At 49.7% G+C, this 27,507-nt stretch overlaps 6 protein-coding genes across 6 annotated transcripts; 2 read left to right on the top strand and 4 right to left on the bottom strand.

Annotated features, from left to right (window-relative positions):
• Nucleotides 1-154: 154 nt before the first annotated feature.
• atgI (autophagy protein ATG9) lies at nt 155-3,056 on the bottom strand (the record flags this gene model as incomplete). Its single annotated transcript, XM_040787801.1, has 2 exons — nt 155-2,270; nt 2,329-3,056. 2 exons carry the CDS (start codon nt 3,054-3,056, stop codon nt 155-157), a joined length of 2,844 nt encoding a protein of 947 aa, XP_040651573.1.
• Nucleotides 3,057-7,577: 4,521 nt separating this feature from the next.
• On the top strand, nt 7,578-11,409 carry PGRI_000870 (GTPase-activating protein BUD2; the record flags this gene model as incomplete). Its single annotated transcript, XM_040787800.1, has 2 exons — nt 7,578-10,395; nt 10,445-11,409. 2 exons carry the CDS (start codon nt 7,578-7,580, stop codon nt 11,407-11,409), a joined length of 3,783 nt encoding a protein of 1,260 aa, XP_040651572.1.
• A 786-nt stretch (nt 11,410-12,195) lies between these two features.
• On the bottom strand, nt 12,196-13,992 carry PGRI_000860 (WD domain protein; the record flags this gene model as incomplete). Its single annotated transcript, XM_040787799.1, has 3 exons — nt 12,196-12,415; nt 12,493-13,303; nt 13,365-13,992. 3 exons carry the CDS (start codon nt 13,990-13,992, stop codon nt 12,196-12,198), a joined length of 1,659 nt encoding a protein of 552 aa, XP_040651571.1.
• A 201-nt stretch (nt 13,993-14,193) lies between these two features.
• On the top strand, nt 14,194-15,648 carry PGRI_000850 (uncharacterized protein; the record flags this gene model as incomplete). Its single annotated transcript, XM_040787798.1, has 1 exon — nt 14,194-15,648. The coding sequence occupies one exon, from the start codon at nt 14,194-14,196 to the stop codon at nt 15,646-15,648; it is 1,455 nt and encodes a 484-aa protein (XP_040651570.1).
• A 205-nt stretch (nt 15,649-15,853) lies between these two features.
• scw4 (putative cell wall glucanase (Scw4)) lies at nt 15,854-17,170 on the bottom strand (the record flags this gene model as incomplete). Its single annotated transcript, XM_040787797.1, has 3 exons — nt 15,854-16,831; nt 16,909-17,045; nt 17,104-17,170. The coding sequence occupies 3 exons, from the start codon at nt 17,168-17,170 to the stop codon at nt 15,854-15,856; spliced, it is 1,182 nt and encodes a 393-aa protein (XP_040651569.1).
• Nucleotides 17,171-18,215: 1,045 nt separating this feature from the next.
• PGRI_000830 (Glycosyl transferase, family 48) lies at nt 18,216-26,374 on the bottom strand (the record flags this gene model as incomplete). Its single annotated transcript, XM_040787796.1, has 7 exons — nt 18,216-18,398; nt 18,460-18,951; nt 19,006-19,516; nt 19,599-20,007; nt 20,414-20,739; nt 20,804-26,155; nt 26,214-26,374. The coding sequence occupies 7 exons, from the start codon at nt 26,372-26,374 to the stop codon at nt 18,216-18,218; spliced, it is 7,434 nt and encodes a 2,477-aa protein (XP_040651568.1).
• Nucleotides 26,375-27,507: the final 1,133 nt, after the last annotated feature.

Here is a 27,507-nt window from a genome sequence, read left to right as displayed (position 1 = left end):
ATACTACCTACGTCGTAACGGACAAGCATAACAGAGCAATATATAAAAGGTTCGCTACAAGACAATGAACTCCGCTTCAAATGGTCATATATCGTGTATAAGCTATGATATTCCCGAGCTTACCATCACCCTAGAAGTCGCATAGAACGAATATCTAGATCCCCACATTTGTCCGTCTGCCTTCGGTGTTAGCTTTCTGGAACTGCTGGATCAAGCCCAAAACGCCGCCCCCGCCGGCGATGGCGTCAATGTTTTCGCCTTCATCGTCTTCATCGGGGTCATTATCATCCTTGCTGAGTGGGTTCATGCGCCAAGAATCGCCGAGGTTGCTATCACTAGTGCCTGCACCTGCACTAGAAGTACCAGTACGAGGGGCGGACTGACGTGTTGCTGAATCACGGCCGTCTTGGGATAGTGGCTCTTCCTCGTCGTCGATGGTCTCTGTAGATGGGTGCTGAGAGCGTCCGAGCCGGGAGCGCTGGGTGGTTCTGGCTGCAGCTCGAAACCCAGTGGTCGAAGGCTGGTGCTGCGGGTCGAGAAGGATAGACGGGGCGGGAGAGCGGCGGTCGAATTCTCCCATTTGCCTTAGTTTAGAGGTGCCCATCAGTGACTGAGGGCCAAATGGCACCCCGGATGTCAGCCCAGTACGTGTCTGGAGGTGGTCAGGGCGACCAGGAAGAGCACCGAACTCGGCTGCAGTGGGCGAGCCAAGGGTGGGCAAGGTTGGCGGTGGATGGAATTGTCGCCGGCTGGTAGGTTGATGGTTGGCACCGTAGTTGTCCAAGAATCCATAGTAGGAAGCTAGCATCTTGCCGTCTTTAGTTGAGAAGTAATCGGTGCGCAGATCCTGTTTACCAGGGTCCCGGCGCCCAGGTCCGGCTTGGGAGAGCACATTTGTGCCCTTCTTGAAGTCAAAGACAGCAAAAGAGCAGAGATAGCCTACACCATCAACATGCACGGTGAACTCCCGGAAAAAGTCAATAAGGCGGTCACTGCACTTGGGCAAGCTGAACCACAGGACGAAAGGAGTGAAAATCATGCTCAAGATCTCTTCTAAGAATATCACAATCTTCATTTGATAGAGAATTGCGAATTCTTTCCGCACGTCGTCGCTATGCAAACGTCCCTTCCATCCGGATGGGAAGTAATGTGTAAAATCGATCAGCTCCAGGAGTGCATACTCGGGGTCGAAGACATCGGTCTCTTCGGGTGCAAGTCCTCGCGCAAAAGCCCAGACTGTGCCGAAGATACCAAGATAGAATAAAACAGTCCGATCAGGGGTAATCTCAAACCCAAGGAAGAGCTCTGGATCTATCACCGAGGCAAGGGCCAACACTGAGGCAAGAGCCCCAGATATGAAAGCAACGAACCGTGCAACTTGAACGGTCTTATCCTTGGGAAATTGGTCAACATAGCGACTGGCGAATGGATATGACATGTTGATTCGACGCTCAAAGAGATGCCAAAGCTCATTGAACTCGCGAAATTTCCATTCCGCCATAGGTGTATATTGGCGGGAACCGATTTGGCCCGGGTTCTTCTTGAATTCATTGAAGTACCGGAAGAAGTAGTGCATCATAAAATAGACCACAATAAAGGGTGCTACGAAAATATTCATGACGCCAGCAAAAACAAAGCGCCGGCGTAAGCCATCACTCAGTGCCCTTCGATGCGTATCCTTGAGGAACAGGGTTCGCAGTTGGCCTTGCTCGTTAAAAACATAGTCCATGACACAAAGATTGAGATTCCATTCCATGGTTCGCGAAAAGAGTTGTCGATTCTTGAGGAATGGAATAGGGAGAGTGAGGTCCAAAATATCCTTGTTTACTAGTGCGATCATGTAGTTCTCCTTGCGCATAAGGCGGTTGGCAATGTCGTGGGCATCCATTCGCTGCTTTGACTGGCTGCCCAGGAATCTTCGATGCTTGGCAGAAACTGCCGCTGCGGTAGATGGATTTGAGTCTCTCAACGCCATCAGTCGGCTCACGACTTCTTGCCATGAAATCGTCTGGACCTCGGCATCTGAAACGCCGAGTAGGTAGAGATAGAAGTCATGTAGGTGTTTGAGCCTGCGGATGTCTAGCAGGTACTGGAAAAGCTTCCCAATCCAGAAGAAGCTGAAGAGCCACAACAAAAATGTGGCCGAACCGGACATATTTGCTGTGCATTGGGGTACGAGAATATCGTCCAGAGTCTTACTCCGCCGGACTTTAGGGTAATCAATGCAGTTGGTTAAAAATGTAGAAAAACCAACAACGAAGGCAAATGTCCTTTTGTACTGTCAGCTTCTCCTACGATTATTTGGAAAGGGTACAATTCTGAACTTACAAGAGGTTTAGCACCCGGGTTAGCAGAATGGACCAAATTCCATTCCCTAAGAAGTATACGTAGACGTCCTTTAAGAAGTTATCCAGATCCTCGACGTTTGCCCATCGCCACATTGCTTTCTTCTTGGGGTCAGTATTGGCAAGGCCGGGGTGTTGCGCGGTAAACCATCTCCTTATTGGATGACCGCTTTCACTGGGCGACTGTTGATGGGCTGCCCCTCGTTCATTCCAACGGGCTCGGGTAGGTTGCGGGGATGGCTCAGGACTGGGGGCTCTTGGTCGACCCGAACGATCATGAGACTGGGGAGGAGGAGGTAGCCGTGATCTCAGATCTTCGTGATGACCTTCTACGAGCAGAGATTGAGGAACGTCTTCGTCATGGTCATCTAACTCATAGCCGAGTGATGATTCTTGTGGCATCCACCTAGGCCGGGACGACTTGCGACGGCGAGTGCCAGATGGAGAAGCTCGCTCTTCAGGTGTTTTGCCCGACCGTGCTTGGTCGAGCAACGCAGTATTGGGGCTGATTATTTCACTGTCCTGGGCATCCGCCAATGCATCCTCTAGTTCCCGGTCACTAAATTGTTCCTGTTGGTCTCCTGTGACCAAGCCTGCACGTTCTTCGAGATCAGAGTATTCGGACCCGGCGTCATGTTGGCGAATAGTCTCGTAGACCGATGGTGAGCCCGTCGGCGGTAGGAACCGCGATAATATGTTAGAGGACATCATTTTGGATCAGACTAAAGGCTATAGTCAGACCACTCATGGCAACAGCTTCAGAAGCCAGTGATGGTGGTGGTGAAATGCCATCCAGCGGCACTTGATAATGGGGATATCAACACAGCAGGCTGAATGTTATGGGGTTGGAAATAGGTATGTGCCCTGCTTAGGGTGATTATACCAAGGTTATAATAGGAGAAGTATGCATCTGACCTAGTCCTCGTGATAAAAGTCACTAGGTAGGAGCTGTGGTCATTCCCCAGATAGCTCTGGCTTTATCTATGATGACATAAAGAAGGGGGGGTTCCGTGGCGCCTCAGGCACATATACAAATGTCATGTGTATTGCATATCACGTGATTCATATCTTTCATGTCACCTCAATGTTTTGTTTTTGGTACCTTACATGACTCTCAATCCTACCCGTGGACTATGTGAGTTTACAGACCAGATCCTGACTTTCAACGACGAGAGGTTGGCTTTGGTTGGTTCAAGTTTCTACGTATGTAGATGCGCAAGGACCAGCTGTTGTATGCGAAGTTTGACTTTAGCAATTATATGTGGTAAAACTGGTGAGGAGGCAGCTGTTTATATTGCGACATCTATGATAGAACTGCTTTCGTCTCATGCATAGCCCCCTATTAACATACTTTTGAAGCTCTAAGTCCTGTTTTAATTCCCCTTTGAATACTAACACTCAAAAAAGTGTGTTCACATAGTCCTCACCCTCCCAACACCAAGATGTTCTTTCCAAGGGGCTTGACCCACTCCGGTAAATCCCCCGCACGTCTATTTTGTCACAATTCCCCAGAACTAGCCCTAGACACATGACTTATATAAAGGATCTTGAAAAGTCCTCGCACCTCTGTGAGATATTTGAAATACGAGTACATAAACGGATAAAATCTTTGTCGAGAACATGTGGATCAGGTACACCCAAGGAATCCATAGTACTTTGAGCCATCATGTTAATTCTATGCAAAAGTACTTTTCTTTGTTCTCATCCATTACCCCTAGAACCATTTTAATCATCTGTTCCATCGATTTCGCCTATCGATCCCTTTGCAAAACTCCCAGTGGAAATCATTTTGCTGATCCTTGAGTCTTGCTGCGACTTTACCAGCTTAGACGGTCTACAACAGATATCTCCCCGAGCGGAGCAGGCATCCAACGCCTCCTATAGGACAGTCACGGAACACGTTCTGAAAAAAATGTCCTCTAACCCCGGAGGGGCTCCACAATGAATTCACGCTCTTAGCTTCTATCGAGTCTACAATATTCACCCCCACAGTCTTGCCAGAACAGCTTGATAGCTTATCGAGAGGTGCCGTGCAGCCTGTTTATATCTCCATCAACTCACTAGCTGCAGTGCGCCAGGCTGTAAGTACAGGAACAAAAGTACATATTACTGCCTGCGCTTGTCTCCAGCAACTCTTCAATCGTCTCCAGTCCACAAGGCCCCGGCGTCCAATTGCTCCTGCGGCTGACCACATAGAGTGGATACATAGAAGAGGGCAAAATATTCCAATTTGGGATTGATCCACCATCATGAACCGGGTCTTATCGGAAGCATCGCGGCCTCTGGCATTTAGGGCTCTTCCGTCATATCTATAATGGTGCATCAACACGCTGGTCATGGTCTACGCATGATCTGGATTTTTGCTGAGCAATATGTGGAATGGTGTCCTCTTAAGTGGGGGCTACAAGGAGTTCAGACGATCTCAGAGTGCGTGGTCGATCTATGTGTCACTGAGCCAACTATTATCAGCCGTCAATTTTCATTCCTCATTGCTATTCCATCGCCAACCGATTTGGGGCTACGGGCATGCTGGTCTTTGCCAGTGGTTCCTACTGATACTCGAGTTGATTCGACATGGGGTCGACGTCGGTCAACGGCCAATGAAAGAAGTACCGTGCTTCATTATTACAATGCGCTTTGTGGCGGAGATAAGGGTCCCTATAAGCCTCTCTTGAAATTAGATTTCCGGGCATTTCGACGACTTGATATACCTCTGTGGGACGGGTGGCGACTGTAGGTTCCTCAAGACACTCAAGTCGACTGGCGTCTCAATGTTCTGAGTCGGACTTTGACTTATTTACATCCAGTCTTGAGTGTTAACATTGGAACCACGGAGTAGACCAATAGTAAGTCAATCCAATGCCATACAAGTTACTAGAGTAGTCACCTTGAAGCCGAGTCATAGGGAGCTACCCATATCCCAAATAAGGATAGTCTCCCAATTCCGATGGATTTTCATACCCATGGTCGAGCCCAGGTTCGACTGCTCAACTGTGAACGTCGGAGAGGAAAGGGGCAGTGCGTGGTGCCAAGAACCAACAAACTGGCGAAAGAGAGGAGAAAGCGTGTTCTATAGAGGGTATGCCGGGAAGTAAAAGCCAAGGACCTAAACCCGAAATAGAAAAGCACGCCATCCCAGAAGGGGAAGGAATGTGGAGTCGGAGGCAGAGCGGTGCAATGGGAGCGTTCACCGTGTCAACTTCAATGAGTTTTAGAGAAAATACCACATAATATAGAGAAATTTGACATTTAGAAAGGGACATGTATTAATCTATCAAGATACAAGGACCATTCTAGTATGTATTTCCAAAGTCAACATTGTGCGTCACCTAGCGATAATGGGTCATGTGACATGCAATCATCCCTGGTCATGTGCCGGAGTAGACGTCCGCTGGAGATTGCTACTTCGTAGTACGCATCCTCTGTACTTTTAGTACTATGTTCTATATTATGATAATTTTCTATTAAATTCTTCAAAATAAATTGTCTTATATGCGTACATCCACATTCATCTTTCTTCCATAGCTCTGAATTGAGTCCTGTGTTACACTATGTAATCCTGGTTGAAGATCTCATTTCGTCAACGCTACAAAACAAGCGGCTCCACTCACGGGGATTTCCCGCTTCAGTAGAAGCTGGAGGCTTCTGGAATTACTAGAACATTGTATAAAGTAATTCATAGGTATCTACTCCGTACTCTCGTCAAAGTTGGCTGCATTCTGTACTCCTTAATCCTTCCAGTTAGGACCAAGATCTGCGCCCCGGAGACCACGTTGGGATCTTTGCACATTGCAGAGAGCAGACCAGATGGAAATTCTGGTAAATGAAACAATATAGAAAGTGGGGATAGGGGTCTTAAATGAATATTATAATATTATATCATATCACGTACGGAGTATAGAGCACACTCCGTTCACGGGTAGTATGCACTAGAAATGAATCAATATCTCACCATGATTCAAGATTTAGTGGCCCCATTTCCACTAACTCGATGGTCCACTAGCTAGTGCGAGTCAGTTAAAAGACATGCAGTTGTCTCTTCTAGAAAGTCTCTCGGCAATTTATGACCATCTGGAATCCGAATGGAAGGTGGAAACATGCACGCTAGTTGAGGAAAGCTGATATCTTGCACTCCAGCTCCTAACTCTAATTACTTTTTCCTTTCCTCCGTATAATATAGACTTCGGGTATCTTTCGGTTAAATTGAAAGCTGTTAGGATTTGGATAAGACAGTCACTTTGGGGATGATTTAGTTATAGGTAAGATGTATATCACATATAGAAGGTGATCCCGTGTCAGGGTATAAAACAATTTGAATAGAGATATAGCCAATAGTAGAACCAAAAAAGAAAGAGAAGACGAGTAATGGTTGCCGTTCTCATTCTTTCATTATTTTTCCCCTATACAAACTCAGCTCCGCTAATCCACTTCTCCCCTCCCCCCTCCCCTCTCTGTCTCTCTTTCTTTCTCTCTTTTTGTTGCGATCGTCGCATCATACGGTTGCAATTTCAACTCGATTCTTCAATTTTTGGGATAATATTCTTTGAAGCCCTTCCCCTCATTCTGCCCCCATCCCAAAGCGGCCTACATTTCACTGGAATCCGCGAAAACACATACAACGCACACAAACATCTCTCTCCAAGAGAGAGCATAACCAAAACCTCCCCAATTTTAAAAGGGACTGATGAAGGTACGTGCGTATCTCTTTACTCCCCTATACCCTATCCCACATCCCTTCCCCTCCCTCCAATAATAATGATATCACGCCCTTCCCAACTTTCCGGGTCGCTTCTTCAGACCATCACTGACACTGACAGCGACACTATCGCTATCGCTATCGACTGGGAGGATTGGACGCTCACCGTATTCGCTAGGTTCTCCTGCATCTCTCAGACAAACGACGGTGACCCGCGCCCTCCTTTGTCCTGGTCTCCCATTGCTTCCCCTCTCCCGGCGCCTCGACCGAATGTGCGACCACAACACCCAACCTCTCACTAGACTCCATGTGGTCTTATAACAATTTCCTGGATAAAAGTGACCTCCAATTGTATAAGCGCAGCGGTGCCGCATTCCTCGAGTGCCAACAAGGTCTTCTCACCGGTTGTTTTTGAGGGAGGTCGTGTTGGGCGCGATTAGGGACTGAAATTGTCTCTCCTTTCCTTACATATTGACGGGTTTCATTTTCGTTTTGTGTACATCGCCTGTCGAAGGGGCTGTCTATAACCAAACGAGATGGAGCCCGATAATCCAAACACGTTCAAGCGGAGCTCGATGCACCAAGCGTTATACAGCCGTCCAGTGGAACGGCGTGCAAGCAAGAAGTCTTCATCTAGGGACCGACATGGTATGGTCTATCCCGACAGTTTCCGAGAAACTACCATTCGAACTGTGACACCAGAGTCGCACTCCCCCGCCAACCATTCCCCCTTGTCCGAACCGGAACACCTCACGGGCGCTTTGTCTTCACCTCGAAACACTGTGCGATCACGGCCCGCCGAACCTGAACGTCGTCGCGATTTCAACAAGTCCTCCGGAACAGGCGAAGAAGATCCTCCAGTGGAAGCAAGGAGTCAACGGGCACGATCGCGGACAACAGCAGCTGAGGAGCAACGAAACGACATCACCCCCAACGCTTTCAAAACTCGAACGCGGGTTGGGTCAATCAACACGGCTAGTCCATCCCAACCGAAGCTGCCTGAAGATCCGTCATCTTCCATCGGTTTTCCGTCAATTGAGTCCCCAAAATACAGCAGCCATACTGTGCCTCGCCCTCGACTGACTAGAGCTGTCGGTCTGGGTGCTGGTGGAGCCCAAAATAATCAAAGTTCATTCACCTCACCCCTCTCGAGTGCGGAAGCCACAAAGATCTTACAGTTAATGAAGACTACCTGTGGTAGAATGCACGGGATCCTATCCTTTCGAACAGCCTCAACCACTTCCTGGACATCCGGATACTGCGCTATTAACGTCGCTACTGGGAGTCTCATTTATCAAGCCAAGGGAGAACCGGCATTGGCCAAAACATTAATTCCAGATCTACGTGGTTGTCGAGTTCGGACATTGTGGGACTCTGAGCTCCAAGCCACCTATCTGAGCGTTCACACATTTACGTCTGGGCTTGGAATACAACTACGACCTCACGTGAACGAAACATTCGATTCCTGGCTCGCCGCTCTACTTTGTTGGCAACCAATTCGACCCAAGGGTGTCCAGAACAAGATGACAAAGCCTCAAGAGGTTGTGATTGGAGACCGGCGGATCCCCGAGCGTCGACGCAACTCAGAAAGCACAGTGCAAAAGGATGCAACTATCATCAAAGTTGGCAAGATGCTTCTATGGAACAAGCCGTCTGCTGCCGGCGCAATGCCGGCGTCCGGGCGCCGCGTGTCTACATACAGACAGTCAAGGGCCCTTTCTTCTTCGTGGCAGAAAGTGAGCTGCACACTGCAAGAAAATGGCTTTTTCAAGCTCTACACGGAGTCCGACGTGGCCCTCCTAGCATGTGTGCAGTTGTCTCAATTATCACGCTGCGCCATTCAGCAGCTGAATCCCTCGGTGTTGGATGATGAATTTTGCATTGCCATTTATCCTCAGTATACGGCACACCCAGTCCCCGATTCCAACGTCCGGCCTATATACATCGCTCTTGAAAGCCGTGTCCTCTTTGAGGTGTGGTTTGTGCTTCTCCGCGCATTCACAATCCCAGAGCTCTACGGTCCTGTGTCCCAGGGAGAGGATCCCAATAAAACACCAGAAGCCGAGGCCACCGAACCATCCTTGACCAAAGACATGTTCCGGATCGAACGATTCTTGAACTTGAAAATTGTGGAGGCGAAGCTATTTCGCGTCAAAGAGGAGGATACTCCCCGAAGTCGAAAGGCATCAAGATCACATGGCCAGCCTGTTATGACCTCGAAGGTCAGCGACTACTACACAGAGGTTATACTAGATGGGGAAATTCGTGGCAAGACTGCTGTCAAGTATCGCACCATGAATCCTTTTTGGAGAGAGGATTTCCTCTTCACCGATTTGCCGCCAGTGTTATCCCAAGCCTCTATCCTCGTCAAAACTCTCAACCCGACACAGAGGGACTGGACACTCGTCTCCCACGGAACATACCCAGCCAACCAAGACGTGAGTGCTGTGAACATGCTAGATGAGATCGAAATTTCTGCAAATGATATCATCTTCGGACGGGTAGACCTGCGACTTGAAGAATTGGATGCCGGCGTGGATATTGAAAAATGGTGGCCTATCCTGGATAACCAAGATCAGGCAATTGGCGAGATGTTCATGAAGGCCCGGATGGAGGAAACAGTAGTCTTGATGTCCGACGAGTACTCAGAGATGTCGGAACTTCTTCACTCCTTCACAAATGGCCTTACAATAAACATGGCACAACTTATGTCATCGGAACTAAATCATCTAGCTGAGATGCTTCTGAACATTTATCAGGTCTCGGGGTCAACGGTGGAATGGATCTCAGCCTTGGTTGAAGATGAAATCGATGGGGTTCACAAAGAATCCACCACCAACCGTCTGAGGTACACAACGAGGATTCATTCGAACAACTCACAGGAGACTAGCCAAGAGCGCGAGGTCCTTGTCAGAGACATGGGAAGGACGGCCACTGTGGAGGCTAACCTCCTGTTCCGGGGAAATTCGCTTCTAACCAAAGCCCTCGATCTTCACATGCGTCGTCTGGGCAAGCAGTATCTGGAGGAAACTATCGCGGAACGACTACGTGATATTGATGACAGCGACCCGGAATGTGAAGTCGATCCATCTCGAGTTCCACGCCACGAGGATCTTGAACGTAACTGGCGAAACCTCACAGCTCTCACCACAAGCGTGTGGAAATCCATTGCGGGATCTGCATCAAGGTGCCCCCCGGAACTGCGACGCATCTTTCGGCATGTTAGGGCATGTGCAGACGATCGCTATGGTGACTTTCTCCGGTCTGTGACATACAGTAGTGTTTCAGGTTTCCTGTTCCTGCGCTTCTTCTGCCCGGCTATTCTGAACCCGAAGCTCTTCGGGCTCTTGAAAGGTATGAACTACGCTCGTACCTTGGATTTTCTTTTGCTAACCACCTCCAGATCACCCTCGTCCTCGTGCACAGCGCACTTTGACACTCATTGCCAAAGCATTGCAGGGTCTGGCCAATATGACAACCTTCGGCAATAAGGAACCTTGGATGGAACCGATGAACAAATTTCTCGTCGCTCATCGCTCTGAATTCAAAGACTTCGTTGATTCAGTTTGTGCGATTCCCGCCGATCGACCAGTCCCTATCGTCACGCCCTCCTACACCACCCCTATTCAAATTCTTGGGCGGTTGCCGCCCACATCGCGTGAGGGATTCCCTAGTCTTCCATTCCTCATCGACTATGCTCGCTCCTTTGCAAACTTGATACGCGTCTGGCTTGATGTCTCCCCAGAACGACTGAACGAATTGACTGAGCTGGACGTCAACCTTTCTAAGTTCCAGAAGGAAGCCCTTCGCCTGCGGGCGCGCACTGAGGAGTGTCTCAGACGAGCCGAGCAAGCAGAGCGGCCAAGTGGAAACCTTGAGATTAAATGGGAAGCACTGGTGGATTCCATGGAGCGCGCCGTAACCTTTTACGACGAAAGCTCAAGCAAACCCGGCACCCCGGCGCCAGAAACGTCAGCTGGTACCACACCAGCCCCAAGTAACCATCGCAATTCGACTGGCTACTTTGGTACGCGTCCGCCAATCTCCCGGCGGTCCACTGACCACGCTCCCGATGCTGAGGATGACACGCCACCAAGCTCGTCATCGGCGACCTGGGACCAAAGCCGCATTCCGTTTGCCATTCCACGTTGGAATGACCCACGCGACAGCACTGGAAGCTCGAAGAACTCCTCAACATACTCGCTCGAGTACCCCGAGTCTTCCAAGGCGCGTAGGGCCAGCGTCACGAAAGAGTCCTCGAGCAAGTATCGCTTCTTCGACTTTGTCCCTGCTCCCTCCCGACGCAAGGCCAAGGAACGTGATCAGACTCAAAACCACTCGCACGAGGATCTACGCAATGAATCTTAATGCACCAATGTCTGCCCATGCATCTCTTTCCATACACGCTTTTCACTATGTTGTTCCCCGCCTACCTCTTTCCCATGTGCTCATGATTTCGACGTTCCTCTTTTCTCCCCTTCTCTCCCTCTACTCCCTTTCCAATCTGCCTATTCAAGTTCCGTTCTGCTTGATCATCTATATGTCTATGTTATCCTCTAAAGCATGTGTTATGGTGTTGATACCCATTCCTTCCTTTGATTGTGTGTTTCATGGTCCCGCCCTCCCTTATACACATCTCCCCCCAGCCCAGCTCTTAAAATAAAGCCCCAAAGAGAGCTAAAAAGTAAGGATCTGGATTTTTGGGAAGAAAAAAGAACATCTGGTTTTGATCTCGGCTGAGGCTCTTGTGTTTTTCTCTTTTTGGTCGTTCTGAGGAATCATTGGGCTCGTTTGTGTGTTTGGATTTCCTTTTGGAGGTGGCCATCGTGTAAATACCTTTTACTCTTCTTATATTCTTCCAATAGATGGAATGGATTGGTGTTTCCGTTTTTGAAATTCGTGACTCTGTTAGATAGCCTACAAACATCAAACGATATTCGTTGAATATCTCTGTACATTGGATCAAACCATTGAAACATCAAGTATGCCGCCTTTGGTCATAACAAGATCGCCGGGGATAAACAGAACTCTAGCCAACACCTCTGCAACACCCGGGCTTCGAAGGAAGGCCAAAACACATCAAAACAATTAGCAAGTAAGTTGTACAGCCACATGCTTGAAGAAACAGCACAAAGATGAGCCCAAGAGTTCATATTACTTCCATAAGCAGAGCTTGCCACTAGCGGTGCCACCAGCAACCCAGTTCTTGCTACGGTGGAACACAGCCACGGCAGGAACAGCAGTTATCCCATCACCGCCAAGCTGAGCAAGCTGGTCACCATTGCTGCTGTACACATCAACGAAGCGGTTCATGTTTCCGATACAGAACCGTTGGATGGGGGACTGGGGATTAAGCTGCCACTGAGGCCGGAGACTATAAGAAAGTTAAGCCTTGACACTTCGGCAAAACCTCAAGGGGCGCAAAATAAGGAAAGAAAGGAACAAACATACATTGTCACCCAGCGGCCAGTCTGGCAGTTGTGGCGGACGACAGTGTCCGGAGTGAACTCCTTTTCTGAAAGCTTGTGGCCTTGCTTCCAGGTAGAGAGTCCCTTTGCGCCCACGTCGTATAGCTTCAGCGTATCATCGTAAGAAGAAGTAGCAATCTGGCCAGCAGCGTTGAAAGCTGCGTGGGAAACCGAGAGACGGCTTTCATGTTCGGCAACGGGAGAGCGAGTGTCGTCCGAGAGCATGCGTAAATCCCATAATCTCAGAAATCGATCCAAACTTGCCGTGGCGAAGTAGTTGGGCTGGGAGGGACACAGTGTAAAGCCACCGATCTTCTTATCCGAAAGATCCCAGGTTGACACATTGCTATCTCTCCGCGGTGTTCGAGTGTCATATCGCCCGAATCCACCTTGGAGTGTAGTCCAGTACAGAGTGTTAGTGTCATCGGGAGCCATGTCTACTCCGGAAATTGCTTCGTCGATGTTGGTGGATTCAGGAGCATAGCTCTCTGAAGAGACCATCTTTTCCAAATCCAATGCTCGAATCGAGCTGTCGTAACTTGCCGTGTACAAATGTGTCGGTTTTGAGGGATTGATCATCATTGCGCTGATCGTTCGGGTGTGTGGCTTGAGTGTGGTGAGGATTGGATCGGGATCATCCTCATCTTCGTCGTCGTCCTCATTCGCCGCCGGCTTCTCTTGCGACGCATCCAGCATGCCCAGATGACCCATTTTGTCGCCCGCAAAAATGAGAGGTTTAGATTCAGATGGGTGAAAGGTCATGCTATAAACACGCTCCGGGGTGATCTTAATCCCTGCAATAATAATAATAAAATGTGTTAGTGTAGCTTTTCCATAGACAGTTAAGATTCTTACGTTGCGGATCCCATGAATCCCACAATTGAAGTCCACTCATCTCCTCCCGAAGGGCCTTCAGCTCCTTGTCTGCTGTCTTCTCGATATCGTCGTCCCCAAACGTCCTTTCATAGGGCATTGCAACACCCTTGGTGATGACATCAACTCCAATCAGGCTATCGGGACTGAGCTTCTGGCCCGAAACAAACATATCCGCCTGACTAAACGAGTCCGTCCGGCGCATTCTTTTCAGTCTATCCGCTTCGCGCATCGCCTCATACTCGTCGTCGGCCTTGCGCTTCGCTACTTCACTCTCAGCGGCAATGCCCTTGAGGCGTGAGGAGGTCCGCCGAGGCGTGATTTCTTCTTCGGTTTTTACCTTAGGCGCCGGGCGCTTTTTCGGTTTTGCAGCATTGCTGCTGGGAGTCTTAGGGCTTGCGAAGAGGCCCGAGGATTGCGATTCTAGCGTGAGTTTCTTCAATAGCGCATCACGTTCGGCAATGTTTGCCAAACGCTGCTTTTCAAATTCCGATATCTCGCTTTTTCCTGCCATATTGGTTTCTGGGCCTTCAGGCGGATCTTCGTATGCAGTTTGCGCCTCTGGGGTGCTAGGCACGTCGGGGAAACGCGACCCGTTACACGACATCATGTGACTTTGCGGAAAGTTGATCGCCGATTAGTCCGTGCTGTAAAAAAAAAGAAAGTAGTCTTCTTGTTGTTTCTCTTTTTTTTTTCGGAGTGAATTTCAAAGGATTGAAGAAATAAAAGGGAAGATTCAGATTTACTCCAGGTTGGACTTATTCTGAGAAGTGCATGAACAAGACTGCGCAAGTGCAGACCTAACACAGCAATGGCGACAAATATCAACCGGCTGTGCTTCCTCTCAAGAAGTAATTCTACGGCTCCTTTCCCATATCACACTAAAACACTTACGCCTACCTCATACGCGGCCCGAAAACAATTCAATCGTCGCTTTCCGCGCTCTTTTTCTACCCAGATCAACACCGAGGCCAATGATGCAACGGAGAACAAGCCACTAGCGGAGGATAACACAAGTCAGGATACTTCTGAAGAGTTAATTACCTCCAACTCGATGAGTGAGGTAGCTCCAAAGCCGCGACGAAGCTATCTGCAGAAAAAAGCAGCATCTGTCTCCGCGAGGCCTAGCCTCAGACCAACTTTGGTGAAGAAGACAACGAAAATAGCACCGAAGATCACAACCCAGGAGAAAATGGTATTCGGAGGGCTCTTGGAGCAACTTGGACTCAAATATGATGGGGAGACTACCGAGGCGAGCTCATTGAAACCAATGAGCGAAGAGAAGAAGGCTGAATTGGCCGAGCTAGCATCGGTGTTTGATAATCTCCTAAAAGACCCAAGGCAAAAGAAGGCGGATATAAAATCTAAGCAGCAAGCGAAGGACGACTATTCTTCTTACCGAAGACCAGAGAAGGCAGAAACGGAAGAAGAACAGGTCCCAGCGGAGAACCAAGGTCCAAAGCGGATCTATCTCCGTGATCTGGGCTATACCGAACCGGCCACAGCCAGTGCTGCCGAAGTAACCGTCAGCTTGCGGAGGGCGATTGAGATCGTCGTCAAAGCGGAATCAGAGCACATCGAATTCGCACTATACCAAGCCGTCGAGGATGGCAAGGGTGACATGGGGGTATGGGAAGTTTGCAAAGAGCGCATCTTCTCCATGCTGCGCCACCTGGACGAGAAATCTCTCGTGGAGGCTTCAGACCCGGAAAGTCTGAGCACAATAGACCAGCCCAAGCCATCCACTCGGTCATCAGGACCCCTCCGAGTCCCAGCCGTCGTCCCAGTCTCCCCCGTCGTGGTAGCTCTATACCCGAAGACCCTCCTGATCGCCTTCCGCCTGCTGAAGACTCACTTCCGTGACTCCCCGCTCATCCCCCAATTCCGCTCCACGATCAAAGAGTACGGCCGTGTCTCTACTTTCCTCGGTGCTTCATCTGGCTTGTACGATGAATTGATCCACTACCACTGGCGAGTATGCAAGGATCTTCCCACTGTGGTATCAATTTTGCGCGAAATGAACCAGCTGGGCATCAACCCAAGTAGCAAGTCCCGCGGCATGCTGACCGGACTTATCATTCGTCATGCCCGGGACTTGGAGGCTCACCGGAAATCCCCGAGCGAGAAGGATTTCTTCTGGGATTTGCCATCTAACAAGGAGGCCTTCGATGAGCTTACCCGTAAGGATGGGTGGATGGATCAGATCGAGGCGCGTTCAGAGGAAGAGGCGCGGCAACGTCAGACTAGTCGGGCTTTCCACCGCTAAGTTCTTGTGTTCTATTTGGACGGGTTGCTCTAATGTACAAAATCTGAACTATTATGTATAATATCATCAGCGAAGCCATATAAAGATTCATGTTAATACATCGTTGTCCGTTATTTGGGCCATCATATTCCAAGAGTAACGTATGTACACGAACAATTGTATCAAACCAAAACAAAGAACAAAGCGAAAATAATCCCCATCAGCTCTACAAATCCCTATGGATCCCCCAAAACCTTTCCGCATTGAAGGTGAAACTATTATCATCCTTCCACAAATCATCAAAAGCGGTAAAAAGCACCAAGTCCTCCCTCCGGTGATCAAAACTCCTCCTCAGACTCGCAATAGCCACCTGCTGATTCTCCGCCGAAGGGACAGCACCCCCATTCGCATCCCCAGCATGCGGCCACCCAGACTCCGTAATCATAGTACGCTTCCCACCAGCTCGAGCAGAGATACTACGCGCCTGCTCTAGTGCATACGCACCAGCACCAGCAGGTCGCTGAGTAGCATCGAAGAACGCATGGCAATTTGCAGCGCAGTAGTCAGAGACTCGGCACAGCTCCGGGTGGTCGAGCAGAACGGAGAAGGTATCGACTGTGACGACGGGGCCCATGTAGCCCTGTGCGCGAAGTACGGAGCGTGCTTTCTGGACGGCGACCACGACGTCGCTGGCGGAGTTGGTGCCGGCGTTTACGAGCTCATTGCCGATGGCGATCGTGTGGAAGATGGACCAGTCTTTTTTGCCGTCTGGGCCTGTTACGGCGTCGCCGAAGGCGCTGAGGCTCCCTGGGAAATCGGTTAGGTCATAGACGCCGGCGAAAACGCGCATGTTGTGCCGCCGCGCGGCGTTAATTACTATTCTTGTTTGGTCGCAGTCTGTGCCGTAGATGCGGACGAAGGAGTATTCGGAGATTTTGTCTAGGTCTTGGTTTACTTCTTCTTCGCCCTTGCATGTGCGGTCTGCTCTGTACGGGGAGTAGGATATGCCGAAATGGGCGTGCGGGTGCTGGGGAGGGCGATGATGAGAAACGGGCGGTTTGGGGTGGAGGTTAGGGGGCTTTGGACCCTTGTGCTTGTCTGTGTGTTGGTTTGGACGATCCTTCACGTCGTCGTTGTTCTTGAATACTTCAGGTGGCGGTGCTATACCGGAGCTATCCGTGTCCGGGATTGATATTGGAGGTTGCTTTGACGGGAGAGTTAGGGCCAGTTTTCGATGGGGGAACCAACTCCTCTTCACCGGGAACAGTTATATCTACTAACATTCTCTTGTAGTGCGGAGGTTAAGGCCTTGACGTAGTGTGTTTCTGTGCTGATGGGCTCTCCCTTTTCATTGACCCAGACGACTACCTCTTTGATAAAGGGCGATTGGGTGACATCTCCGCCGGATTGTTTCTCAACTACCGCTGATCAGCAATGTTCCATAAAAGCATGAGCTTAAAGCTTGAATGTTCTTACCTCGAGCTTCGGCGCAAACACCACATGCGAGTATTAGGCCAACAAGGGCTTGAGTAAGACGCTTCATTTCCTACCTGGGTCCTCCCTGGGGAAGCTGATCTATCCTCGAGTGAAATGATCTAAAGCTAGTCGGCGATCATAGCAAGAGTGGCTTCCAACCACCTAGAAAGGGAAATCCATGCATATGGTGCCGATCGGACCCATTATATCCATGCGAGTGGGCTCCAGCACGGAATCCCATACATGTGGGACTTGATTAGCAGAGCGTGTAAAAAGGATAGCCAAGCATAGCATCTCGATCTGGGGAGGACATGTGGAATGGAATCAGGGAGCTTCCAGGTTTCCAACATGCCTCCTAGCTTAGTTGCGACCTTTTCTGATTTGTTCGGTAAAGAGATTTGGCTACGGGGCACCTTACGAGATCTCGAAGTCTGATGAGAATGACCCCAATGATGGAGTAAATGGAATGCGGGGCCCATTCTCGGAGGTCGCTGGAGGCACATAGGTGAATGTGAGGCAGAATGCTGAGAAAATATCTGATATTATTGAGAGACATTGAAAGGGGGACGAAGGGGCAGTTTTAGGGCTGGGGTCTGGCCCTAAGATACGCTTCCCTTCTTCTGGCGAGTCTCAAAAGCAACGAAAGGTTGTCCTTTTTTTAATTCTCAATTTAGTTAGCATTGGACTGATATTTAGAAATTATGGCCGTAAATTCTACACTGGCAAAAAGGGAAAAGGGAAAAGGGAGAGAAGCGGAGCACGAAACAATACCGTTCATTCCATGGGACAAAGGGGTTCTCGGGTCTGTATAATGTATGCAAAAATAGACATATCCTTGAAGTAAAGAGCCAAGGTAAGAAGGATAGTATTAAACAACTTAAAACCATGTACAGGCAGAGAATCATACCGCCAACGAAGAGAGAAAATGGCGGACCTGTGCAAGGCATGCAATAAGAATGTATATCGACAAGGTAACAATACAAGGATCGAAGGGGCATTAGGGCGTAGGTTGACTGAAGAGAATGGAAAATCGATATATGCCGAAGTCATATGGGCGTGAGCAATTATCGGATATCTGGTCAGGACCAGAAGCTAAGAGGCAAGAGAAGGCATTACTTCCTCTTGCTCATCACCTTGGTAATGGCATGGCGAATAATTGTTCCTGCCTTTTCAATCTCTTTCTTGGTGAGACCGGTAGTGACGCACACCTTCAGGGCTGGCGGGACGACCTGCTTGGGCTCGAAGTTGTCCTCTAGGGTCTTCAGCCGTGTGATCAGAACGCCATTGGCGAGAGACTGCGAGAGCATTAGAAATAGACTTCAAGAGGGTTATAATGGAAGAAAATGTAAGACATACCTCATCCACGGCATCTTGGAGCAAGAACTGCTGGTCATTGGGTGTGAGCCGCTTAGCAGCCACAACCTCGGGCTTGATGACCAAGATGAGAATAGGGTTCTCAGGCGAGCTGGTGCAGTAAACCCAGTCACTACGGGGATCCAACTGAGCCCGCATGGCCTTGGTGAGTTCCCGAAGTTGTGATACTGTCTCAGGGTTGTTCTGAAGGATGTTGATGGTGGCACTCGCAGTAGTCGAGAGCAGAGCGGGAAGCGCAGCGGAGAATGTATAGGCAGCGGCTGAAATACGCTGGTGGTGAACAATCTCCTCCGAACCAGCACAGAAGCCACCACCAGCAACGAGAGGACCAGCCAGTGACCCCACAATCATATCAACCTCGGAAGCATCGACGTTTTGGTGCTCTGTGAGACCACGGCCAGTGCGTCCCAACACACCGAATGACCAGGTCTCATCAAGGATCAGACGGAACTTGTACTTAAGTCTGAGTTCGATCTGTAATATTTGTGAGCACGGAAAACTCATGGTTTAAGTTAATGGGTCACATACGATCTTGGGCAAGTCCGCCATGTCGCCATAAGACTCAAACAGACCCTCTGTGATAATAAATCTGCGAGTCAAAGGCTTGCGAGCTTGTTCCTTGGTGACCTTCGCAAGCACGCGCTCCAGATCCTCCATGTCATTATGCTCATACCATCGGACAATACTTCGAGAGATCTGAATACCCTTGCGAACTGCAAAGCTAACCCCCTTATCCGCGACGATAATGTCTCCACGCTTCGAGAAGGCAGGAATAACACTGGAAATCGTCGAGAAGGCCTGCGAGTAGATGATGCAAGCCGTGGTCCCCAGGAACGCCGCCACATCATCTTCTGTCTTCATGTGAACGTCCTGTGTGCCGTAGAACCCACGAGGTCCACAGGGGCCAACACCATAAGCGCGAAGTGTCTGGATCGCCTGTTCCTTGAGGGACTCATTCGTATTGAAGTTGTAAAAATTGAAGGAACCAAGATTCATAACAGTGCGGCCGTTGGCTAGTTTCGATTTTGGGCCTACGGGACTGCATATCCCAAATTCATATGTCAGTAAAATATCCGTGGAGTGGGCCAGGCAGAAGCAATAAGAACCAAGGGGTACGATACCCAAGAATCACGGTCCGTTTATCAACTTCCATCTCTTCTAAGGGTGTCGGGTTCCCAACGAGGGGTTCAGGGGTCCATTCATCCACGAGATCATCGATCTCATCTTCTGTAAGTGGTACGACGCCTGGTTTGGTCGAATACTTAGGCGCTAGCAGATATCGCACGGCGAAAAGGAAGAGGAAGAGTTCCACGGCAGAACGAATTGGGTCATCTTGATAGCTTGATTTCACATAGCGGAGGAAGATTGCGGAGCCAGGTACACGATGAAATAGATCCGCGAGTTCGTGCAGATATTCGGTAAGAATACGCTGGGTCTCCTGGAGATCCATGGCGGATGTTTGGAAAGAGCGCTTGTGTGTGGTGCACCAGGCCAGCAAGATACCCGGAATGCAATATGTCAAAACAGGTGCTGGTGGAGGATGGGGATGAAGATGAAACGGGAGGCTCGGAGTCCTGGGAAGCTCCGTGTCACGTGACATTGTTAGCCTCTACAATTACATGTACTTAGGGCAATCTAATCATGGTATGACGGATTACAAAGGAAGAGATTTTTCTCGAAAGCAATGCAATTTAATTCCGGTAGAAGTGTAAATAAAACAAGCAAAGAAAGCTGGAAAAACGAAGGTAAACCCCCGAGGATGACTTGGAAGACCCTTTCATACAAGCGTCATTCCACAAACAATATTTGAAGCAACCATTCATTAAGATCAAATTGTGCGCCGATGAGTTCAGAAAAATGCAGCGAATTTTGATAAGCGCATAACTTTGTACAAAGCATTTCCATGTCGTTTCGCCGCATTAGATGGACCACTTACCGGTACCCTCTGAGGGTGCCGGGATGCTGCCTGAGGAGTAGCCCTTGGGAATGTTAGAGCCGGTGTACCAGGAGACAGTATCATTGAGTCCGCGATCAAGTGGCTGGAGTAGGCCAATTGCGTCCTTCTTGGAGACACCGAGGCTATCCCAGAGGTCGCCCTTCAGAATGCTATCCAATTGCTTTGTGTTGCGCAGGACGACAGGCGCAGCGATAATGACAACGAAGATAAGTAGCATGACAAAGTAGAGAATGGCGAAGCGAACAACGCGTCTCTTGCGAAGCTTGGACTGCTTGAGAGAATAAATAGGGGGGCGAATTTGAGAGCTAGAAGCAGGTCTGATTAGTACTGAGGTATTTTGATACGGACGTGAAGAACAAAAACACATACCTTGGGCGAAGCCAAAACAGGATGACCGAATGGAAAGTGTCCACGTAGGGAATGGCGAGGACTGGGAGCATGGCAAACAGGAGAATATGGCCGAGGAAGAAATCGTTGGCGAAATAACCGAGTTCGGTGATCTTGCACAGGAATTCACGTCCGGGCTGAGAGAGGGAGTGCCAACCCATGTTGTACCATTTTCCGGTCCACCATGCAATGTTGGATTGATCGTTCTTGAATTCACGAGTCAATGCGAGAGAAATGATCACCTTGTAGATGAAGCGCTGGAGAGCCATAGCTGCGATCATTCCAGAGATGGTCCGGGCCCAGCTGAGGGATTCAAGGAAGAACATGGCCAGGAAAAGGAGCAGGAACACAATCACGGAGATGGCATGAGCAATAGCTGCGAGAACAGCACCGAACTTCTTGCAGCACATGCCAAACACTGGGCCCATACAGCAAGCCATGCCGAAGAACATACCTGCAACACCGGCGTTGACACCCACGGGAGCGAAAGCGACAATCGCAACGCGAAGGATGGGATTCGCAGCCCACTTGACATCATCAGAGTACATTGTGCGGGAGTTGATATAGAGGTATGGGATCAATGTTGCAGCAACGCCGAGTAGAGGCGAAATGATTTCGCTGAAGAAGATGTTGGTGAGGCGCGCTCTGGGAATGTCACCAGATCCTTTCTCCGATGGAACACCAAGGACTTTGCGCTTATAACCAGTGATGCGAGTACGCGCAAGACGACAGAAGCCGATCCAGGAGGAAGCATGGGATCGAGAGTTACCTCGAGAAAGCCAGCGGATGTAGTCGCGGTAATCAATGAAGAAGTCGTTCCAGGCAAACTGGTGTGGGTTGAATAGGAAAGGCGAGATGCAGAGGGCGAGCAGGGAAACCCAGAACCAGATCAAAGCGGGAGTCCAGACAGTTGTGGTACTGAACAACAGCATCAGCAGGAGACGAGCACCCAAGTAAATCGAGGGGCCAGCAAATCGCGAGTAGAGGACACCGAATGGAATACGGGCCGTTGCGAAACCACGACCGGTACCAATGTATCGCGCACCTCCGAAAGACAAGTTCTGGTGCACAGCATTGGCATAGATCTGACAGACGAACACCTCGAACATGAACGAGAATGAACCGAAGTGCTTGGCCAGACGGGTAGCCATGCGCCAGACTCCACGCTCCGTTAACTCTTGGACGGCGAGAGGAACGAAGGAGATGAAGAACACGATGAAAATAGAGATAACACAGCGGTTCACCCAGTTAAGAATCGGGATCAGATTGGCGCAAAGAGTGGGTACAAGAGGATCGGTGATAGGCAAGTCCGAGTTGTAACGGCACATGATGGTCTCATGCTTCAGGGCACCCAGGTTGATCAGGACGAACATAAACATTTGCACTGAAAGCATAATGAACATGTTGTTCAGATGGAAACCAGGGTGGGCATAGTAGAATGAGAGGAAGCGATCGAGAGGCAACTGAGTGCCGAGATAGTAGTACTCTCGGGACAGCATTTGTTCACCCATACCGGTACCAATCTTCGTGGTGAAGTTGAGAATGGATCCGAAACCGAGATCACGACCCTTACCACACTGGTAGTATTCGCAATGCTTGATGCGTCCACCACGAAGAATGGCATTCATACCAGCGTAAATATCCTCGTTCAGGTGCAGTCCTTTCTGGGCTTTGGAAACACCGCCACGGGTGGTCATAAAGGTGGCATTCAGGAAATCAGGGTGACCATAATGCAGTTTACCACCGATTTGAGCAAGTGTACGAGCAAAGAGGGTACCGAACGTTTGTTCCTTAGAGGCGGCAACATCACCGAGGACACCGACACTCTCAGAGAAAATGTATTCACGGGCTCCAAGGATGGCAACGGGGTTCTCCTCCGGGGAGGCAATTCCAGGGGTGTAAGGAGAAACATTGTCAGTGGTCAATTCCTCAAACTCGGCGAGGACACTGCGAATCTTCAAACATTCTTCAAGGTAGTTGTCTTGGTTAGCGTCAATCAGCTGGATGTATTCACCACGGTAGAAGATGATTGCATGGTTCTGGTTGTCGGACTTTCCGTCTCCGAGAATGGGGTTTCCAGACAGCTGAATTCTGAACTTGGGCTTGCGCAAGTTGTTCTCGAGAAGTTCACAGTGGCCATCGATCAAGGCCGAGTACAGACGGGGTTCTTCGCCTTCAGCGACAGGTGGCTCTTCATCCAAGTATGCAATCTGCAGGTCGGGATAAGCACGGAGCAAGAATTCGGTGTTTTCACGTTCATCCTTGCTGAACTTGGCGTAGCGCTGCATGGAGACACAGATGCGGAACTTGCGGCGAGCCATGCGCTCGAGCTCGCGCTCAAGCTTCTCAGAGTTGCCACCAAACATTTGGACAACCTCGGGATTCTCGACGCGGTAAAGAAGCTTAATAGCACGGCTATAGTTCATGAAACCCGACACCGTTCTGTACAAGGTCTGAGAGCGGAGAGAAGCCCAGATTCTTGTGCGGAGGGTATATTCGGGAGCGGCAGACTTGAAACCGATACAGTAAAAGGGAAGATCATCAACCTTGCTCTTCGCAGCATCTTTCTCGGGCTTTTCGTAATCACCGTTAAATTGCGACGTCTCATCGGCGAGAATCTTGGTGTCCTTGACGAAACAATCCCACTCGTGAGGGTGCAGTTGCTTGAGGTATTCGAGCAGGGTCACGCGGGAGTAAGGCTCATCTTCACGGATAATCTCACGGAGAGAGAGAAGGATCTTTTCACTGTAGTGGGGGATCAGGACGGTGAAGGTGGGCATGTTGTCAACGGGGAGAGGCTCGGGCATAGGCGTAGAGAGCGATTGCGCGAAGAACGAGATACGGCGCTCCGCCTCACTTCCCTGAGGGAAGAACTCAGTCTTGAACGATTGATCTTCCTGCGACACGAAGAAGGTCGGGGCACGAAGGGTGCGCTTGCCTTCCTGCTCGGAGGGAACTTGGTGGTACAACAGTTTCTGCACGTGGTCGATGGCCAGAAGGTGCTCACGGTACATGGAAATGATGATAGCATTCCAAACCTGGGAAATCAACACCTTAGGCTTGTATTTGATCTCCATGTCGGTCGTGGCGAGCACCTTAGAGTAGATACGCTTGGGAAGTCGGGAGAAGATGTTCCTCCATGGTGACCAAATTGACACACCCAAGTAGAACGACCGGGCAACAGAGAAGATTGTGTTGCAAATAATGTACCACAGGTAACTATCCAGGAAAAAGAGTGTCAAGTCCATGAAGGCCATCAGACCCAGCAGAATCTGAGGCTGTCGGTGGCAAAGGGTGTTACCAATGTATTTCGCGCCAGTACACTGATGGATCTGCATTGGGGACAGGATTCGGATGGGATCCTTGAAGGATAGCGTCAAGAAGAAGTAGGATTCCGCCAACTTGGCACCGAACACACAGACCCATAGGCCATATGACATCCACATATCGTTACCTGCAAGACGAGGGAAACTAGCTGTGAAGGTCTGACTGGCAACATACTGTCGTCCACCTTTCTTCATGTAGTTGCCGAACAGCGCACCCAACGGCTGGATTGCGAAGAAAGCAGCAGTAAGGACTGCAATAACAAAGTGGACAATACCGAGAGCGAGGCCAATGCCGTTCGTGGTCTTCTCCGGCATCTTCAGCCCGGGCAAGATGCTAAAGATCACGATGCCAGGCGCCAGGTTGATAATGAAGACAACGATGAGGAACATGAAGCGCTTTCGTAGATGCTGTGCTCCAGCCCAACGTCGGGGAACGTACATCCATTCACAAATGGTGGCTAGAATCTGGATGAAGGAGACAAGAGCACCACCGAAACCGATGGCAGCGAGATATTTGGGCGGCGGTGGCTTGTTGTCAAATTGCTGTTGGTAGTTGATAGTATACAAGGTCGGGGCGTTGTAAGCAGTGAAGAACCAGAAGGCACCCAGGTGAATAACCCAGATACGGTTGAAGTTGGTGATCATGTGGAACCAGGAGCGAGTTTCCTTGTAAGTCTTGAAGAAGGCCTTTTTCCAGACCACGTCCTTCAGCTTGGGCCATCTTTCGGAGATCGGGACATCGACCAGACGAGTCTTATCTTCAAATCCGATGCGCTCAATACCCTCCGGGTACCAGAACAGCTGGTTCATATCATCATATCCAATGATTTTGTTGTGATCATACTCACGGCGAACGTACTTGCCGTCCATGATTTCATAACCCTGATCCCGACAGTACTGGTACAGAGGAGTGATGATCTCATTCAGGTAAGTGAATTCCTCCACTGGCTCAACGCGAGCCTGACATTCAGCCGAAGTGTAGTAATCGTCGGCACACTTGAAGATAAAACAGATGCATTCCGGCAGGAATCGGACCTGGTTGGCTTCACCCCAGATCAGCAGATATAGGGCAATTTGACGGGCCCGATCGTGCTGGGACATGCGGTTCATGCGAGACTTCCACCGGTATTCTGCAGCTTCCAAACTGTTATCTCCTTCCAACGCCTCGAGCGTCTCCTCTTCGTTCTCGGGGTTCTTTTTGGCAGCCTTAGCCGCAGCCTTGCGGGCTTTTCGCGTCTTGCGATCCGCCTTGCCGAGCTTCATGTTGGCAAAACCAACAGCATCATCGAGATCGAGATGAGCGGCGAAATACCACCGGCGGTAATTCGCGTTGTGGCCACCAATATAGTCAGCGTGGATAGAGAGAAGTGCCTGGTTCGGCGTCATGCGCGAGGCACGAGAGTCCAACATAGTCATCATGTGGTCGTACATGTTTCGCATGCTGTCCCGCTGGAAGCCAAACTTGTTGACCAGATCAAGGAAGATATCCTCAAGCTCCTCTTTTGAGAGGGGGATCTGGGCGTCAGATGTCCAGGCGGGGTAAGGCTCACGCGAGCGCTGGCCAGCGGGAAGGGCATTTCCGTAGTCCATTCCGTAGACAGGAGTCGAAGCACCAGATGATCGGTTAGCTCCGTAGGAGATCTGGGAGGAAGGAGGACGGTAGCCACCACGACCGCCGTATTGGCTGTCTGAGTAGCTATTGTACCGTTCATCTCCACGGCCATAGTAATCCATGTCCGCAGCACGAGCAGTCTCGGACCTCATTGTGAAATCGCTAAAGGTCTCGGAATCCTCCTCGGAATCATGGCCACGACGGCCTCGGCCATATTCCCCTTGTCCCTGGTCGTAGTACTGGTCACCACCTGCACCGGCGCCGCCGTAGTACTGATCGTGGTGTCCGGCTTCGTAATATCCTCCGTCGGCGTATCCGTGGCCTCCATCGGCGTGGTGTGCACCATCCGCATGGGCTGCATTGGCGCCATGACCGTCTGCTCCGTAGTAGCCATTACTGTCGTTCCTGTCAGCTCTTCCATTTCTCGACCTTCTCTAGTCCGAAATGGTCATACCCTTGGTCATAATAGCCTCCGTCAGCGTATCCTTGGTTGTCATAATAACCCTGGGCATGTTCGTCCTGGTAGTAGGAGTCACCATGAGCTTGACCATGTGCCTGTCCCTGCTGGGGGCCATAGCCATCGTCATAGTGGCCTCCGCCTGCGTAGCCCGACATGACGAGCGTGTCGCGATCGATTTATTGCTCAGAACTCTGCAGGTGGGATTAGCACCAGATGTTCGGGATGATGCTAGACAGCCACAGGCCAATCTCACCTCAACCGTGACCATTCAAAATATTATTTGTTCGGGGATGTCGAATTAATGCAGCATGGACGTAGCAAGATGAAATGCGCAGGAAAGAAATGCGTTATCTTGAAAACCCAAGCGAAGGTGTGTCGAACGAGTCTCAGACTCCGTAACGAATGGCAAGTGAGGGTTTCCCTGTCTCACGAAAAGGAAGGTGCAATGGATGTTTCAAGAGCAAAGCAACCTCCCTCCTATCCTTCTTTCGTCAAAAAGAAAGAACACGAAAGGTAGCAAATAGAAGGAGTGATGAAGACAAAAAGCGAATGGAAGGGGGTTGGAGAGGGAAGGCAAGAAAATGCTTGTTATTTTTGGGATTCGGGGGGGTGGTGCTCTGTTGTCTCCAGAGTAATTTACCGTCATCTTACACTTAGAAAGGGTACGTGTCAGACTTCCAGGTACTAAATACCTCTTCTCAGTATGGTTGGCCCCTATATTTTTCAGGTACTGATTATCACCCCCTTTGTTTACCATACGTGGCGCATTAAGTTTAGTCCTCCCAGCCTTGGGTCCTTCATCTTTCCCTGATCGTCAATTTTAGAATTACCGTTATTGTCCGACTTGTATTTACTGTGTTTCCCCAAATCACTTTTCAACTTCGAAGGTTCTCCCACAATCTCCCATTTCTCCAATGACAGTCTTCTCTCGGACCGGAATCCAAGGGAGTCTCGACGGCCCCTGAAACTTGCCCCACCCGTGACCAGCCAACATGTAATCAGGTAACAAATAATGTGGCCCGGGAGTTCCAGAGATACCAATGAACTGTTCCAAAAATGGATTTTCTTGTTATGGTAACCTGGTATGTAGGGATAGCGCCCCCAGCACTGTTTTTCATTCCTCGTTACTAGGTATACCCATCTCAACTTGGCTATCATACTTCGAGGCTAAAACGTATGCTTATCTATTTGCTTGTCTCTAATATGTGACCAGTATCATTTATAAAATTATGATTTGAACCACATAATTTAGTTTCTAAATATGATTTGATGTTCAAATAAAATTAAT

Source organism: Penicillium griseofulvum (genome assembly GCF_001561935.1).
Source record: "Penicillium griseofulvum strain PG3 chromosome Unknown contig_79, whole genome shotgun sequence".
Classification (NCBI taxonomy): Eukaryota; Fungi; Ascomycota; class Eurotiomycetes; order Eurotiales; family Aspergillaceae; genus Penicillium; species Penicillium griseofulvum.
This window is presented reverse-complemented; position numbering and strand designations above follow the sequence as displayed.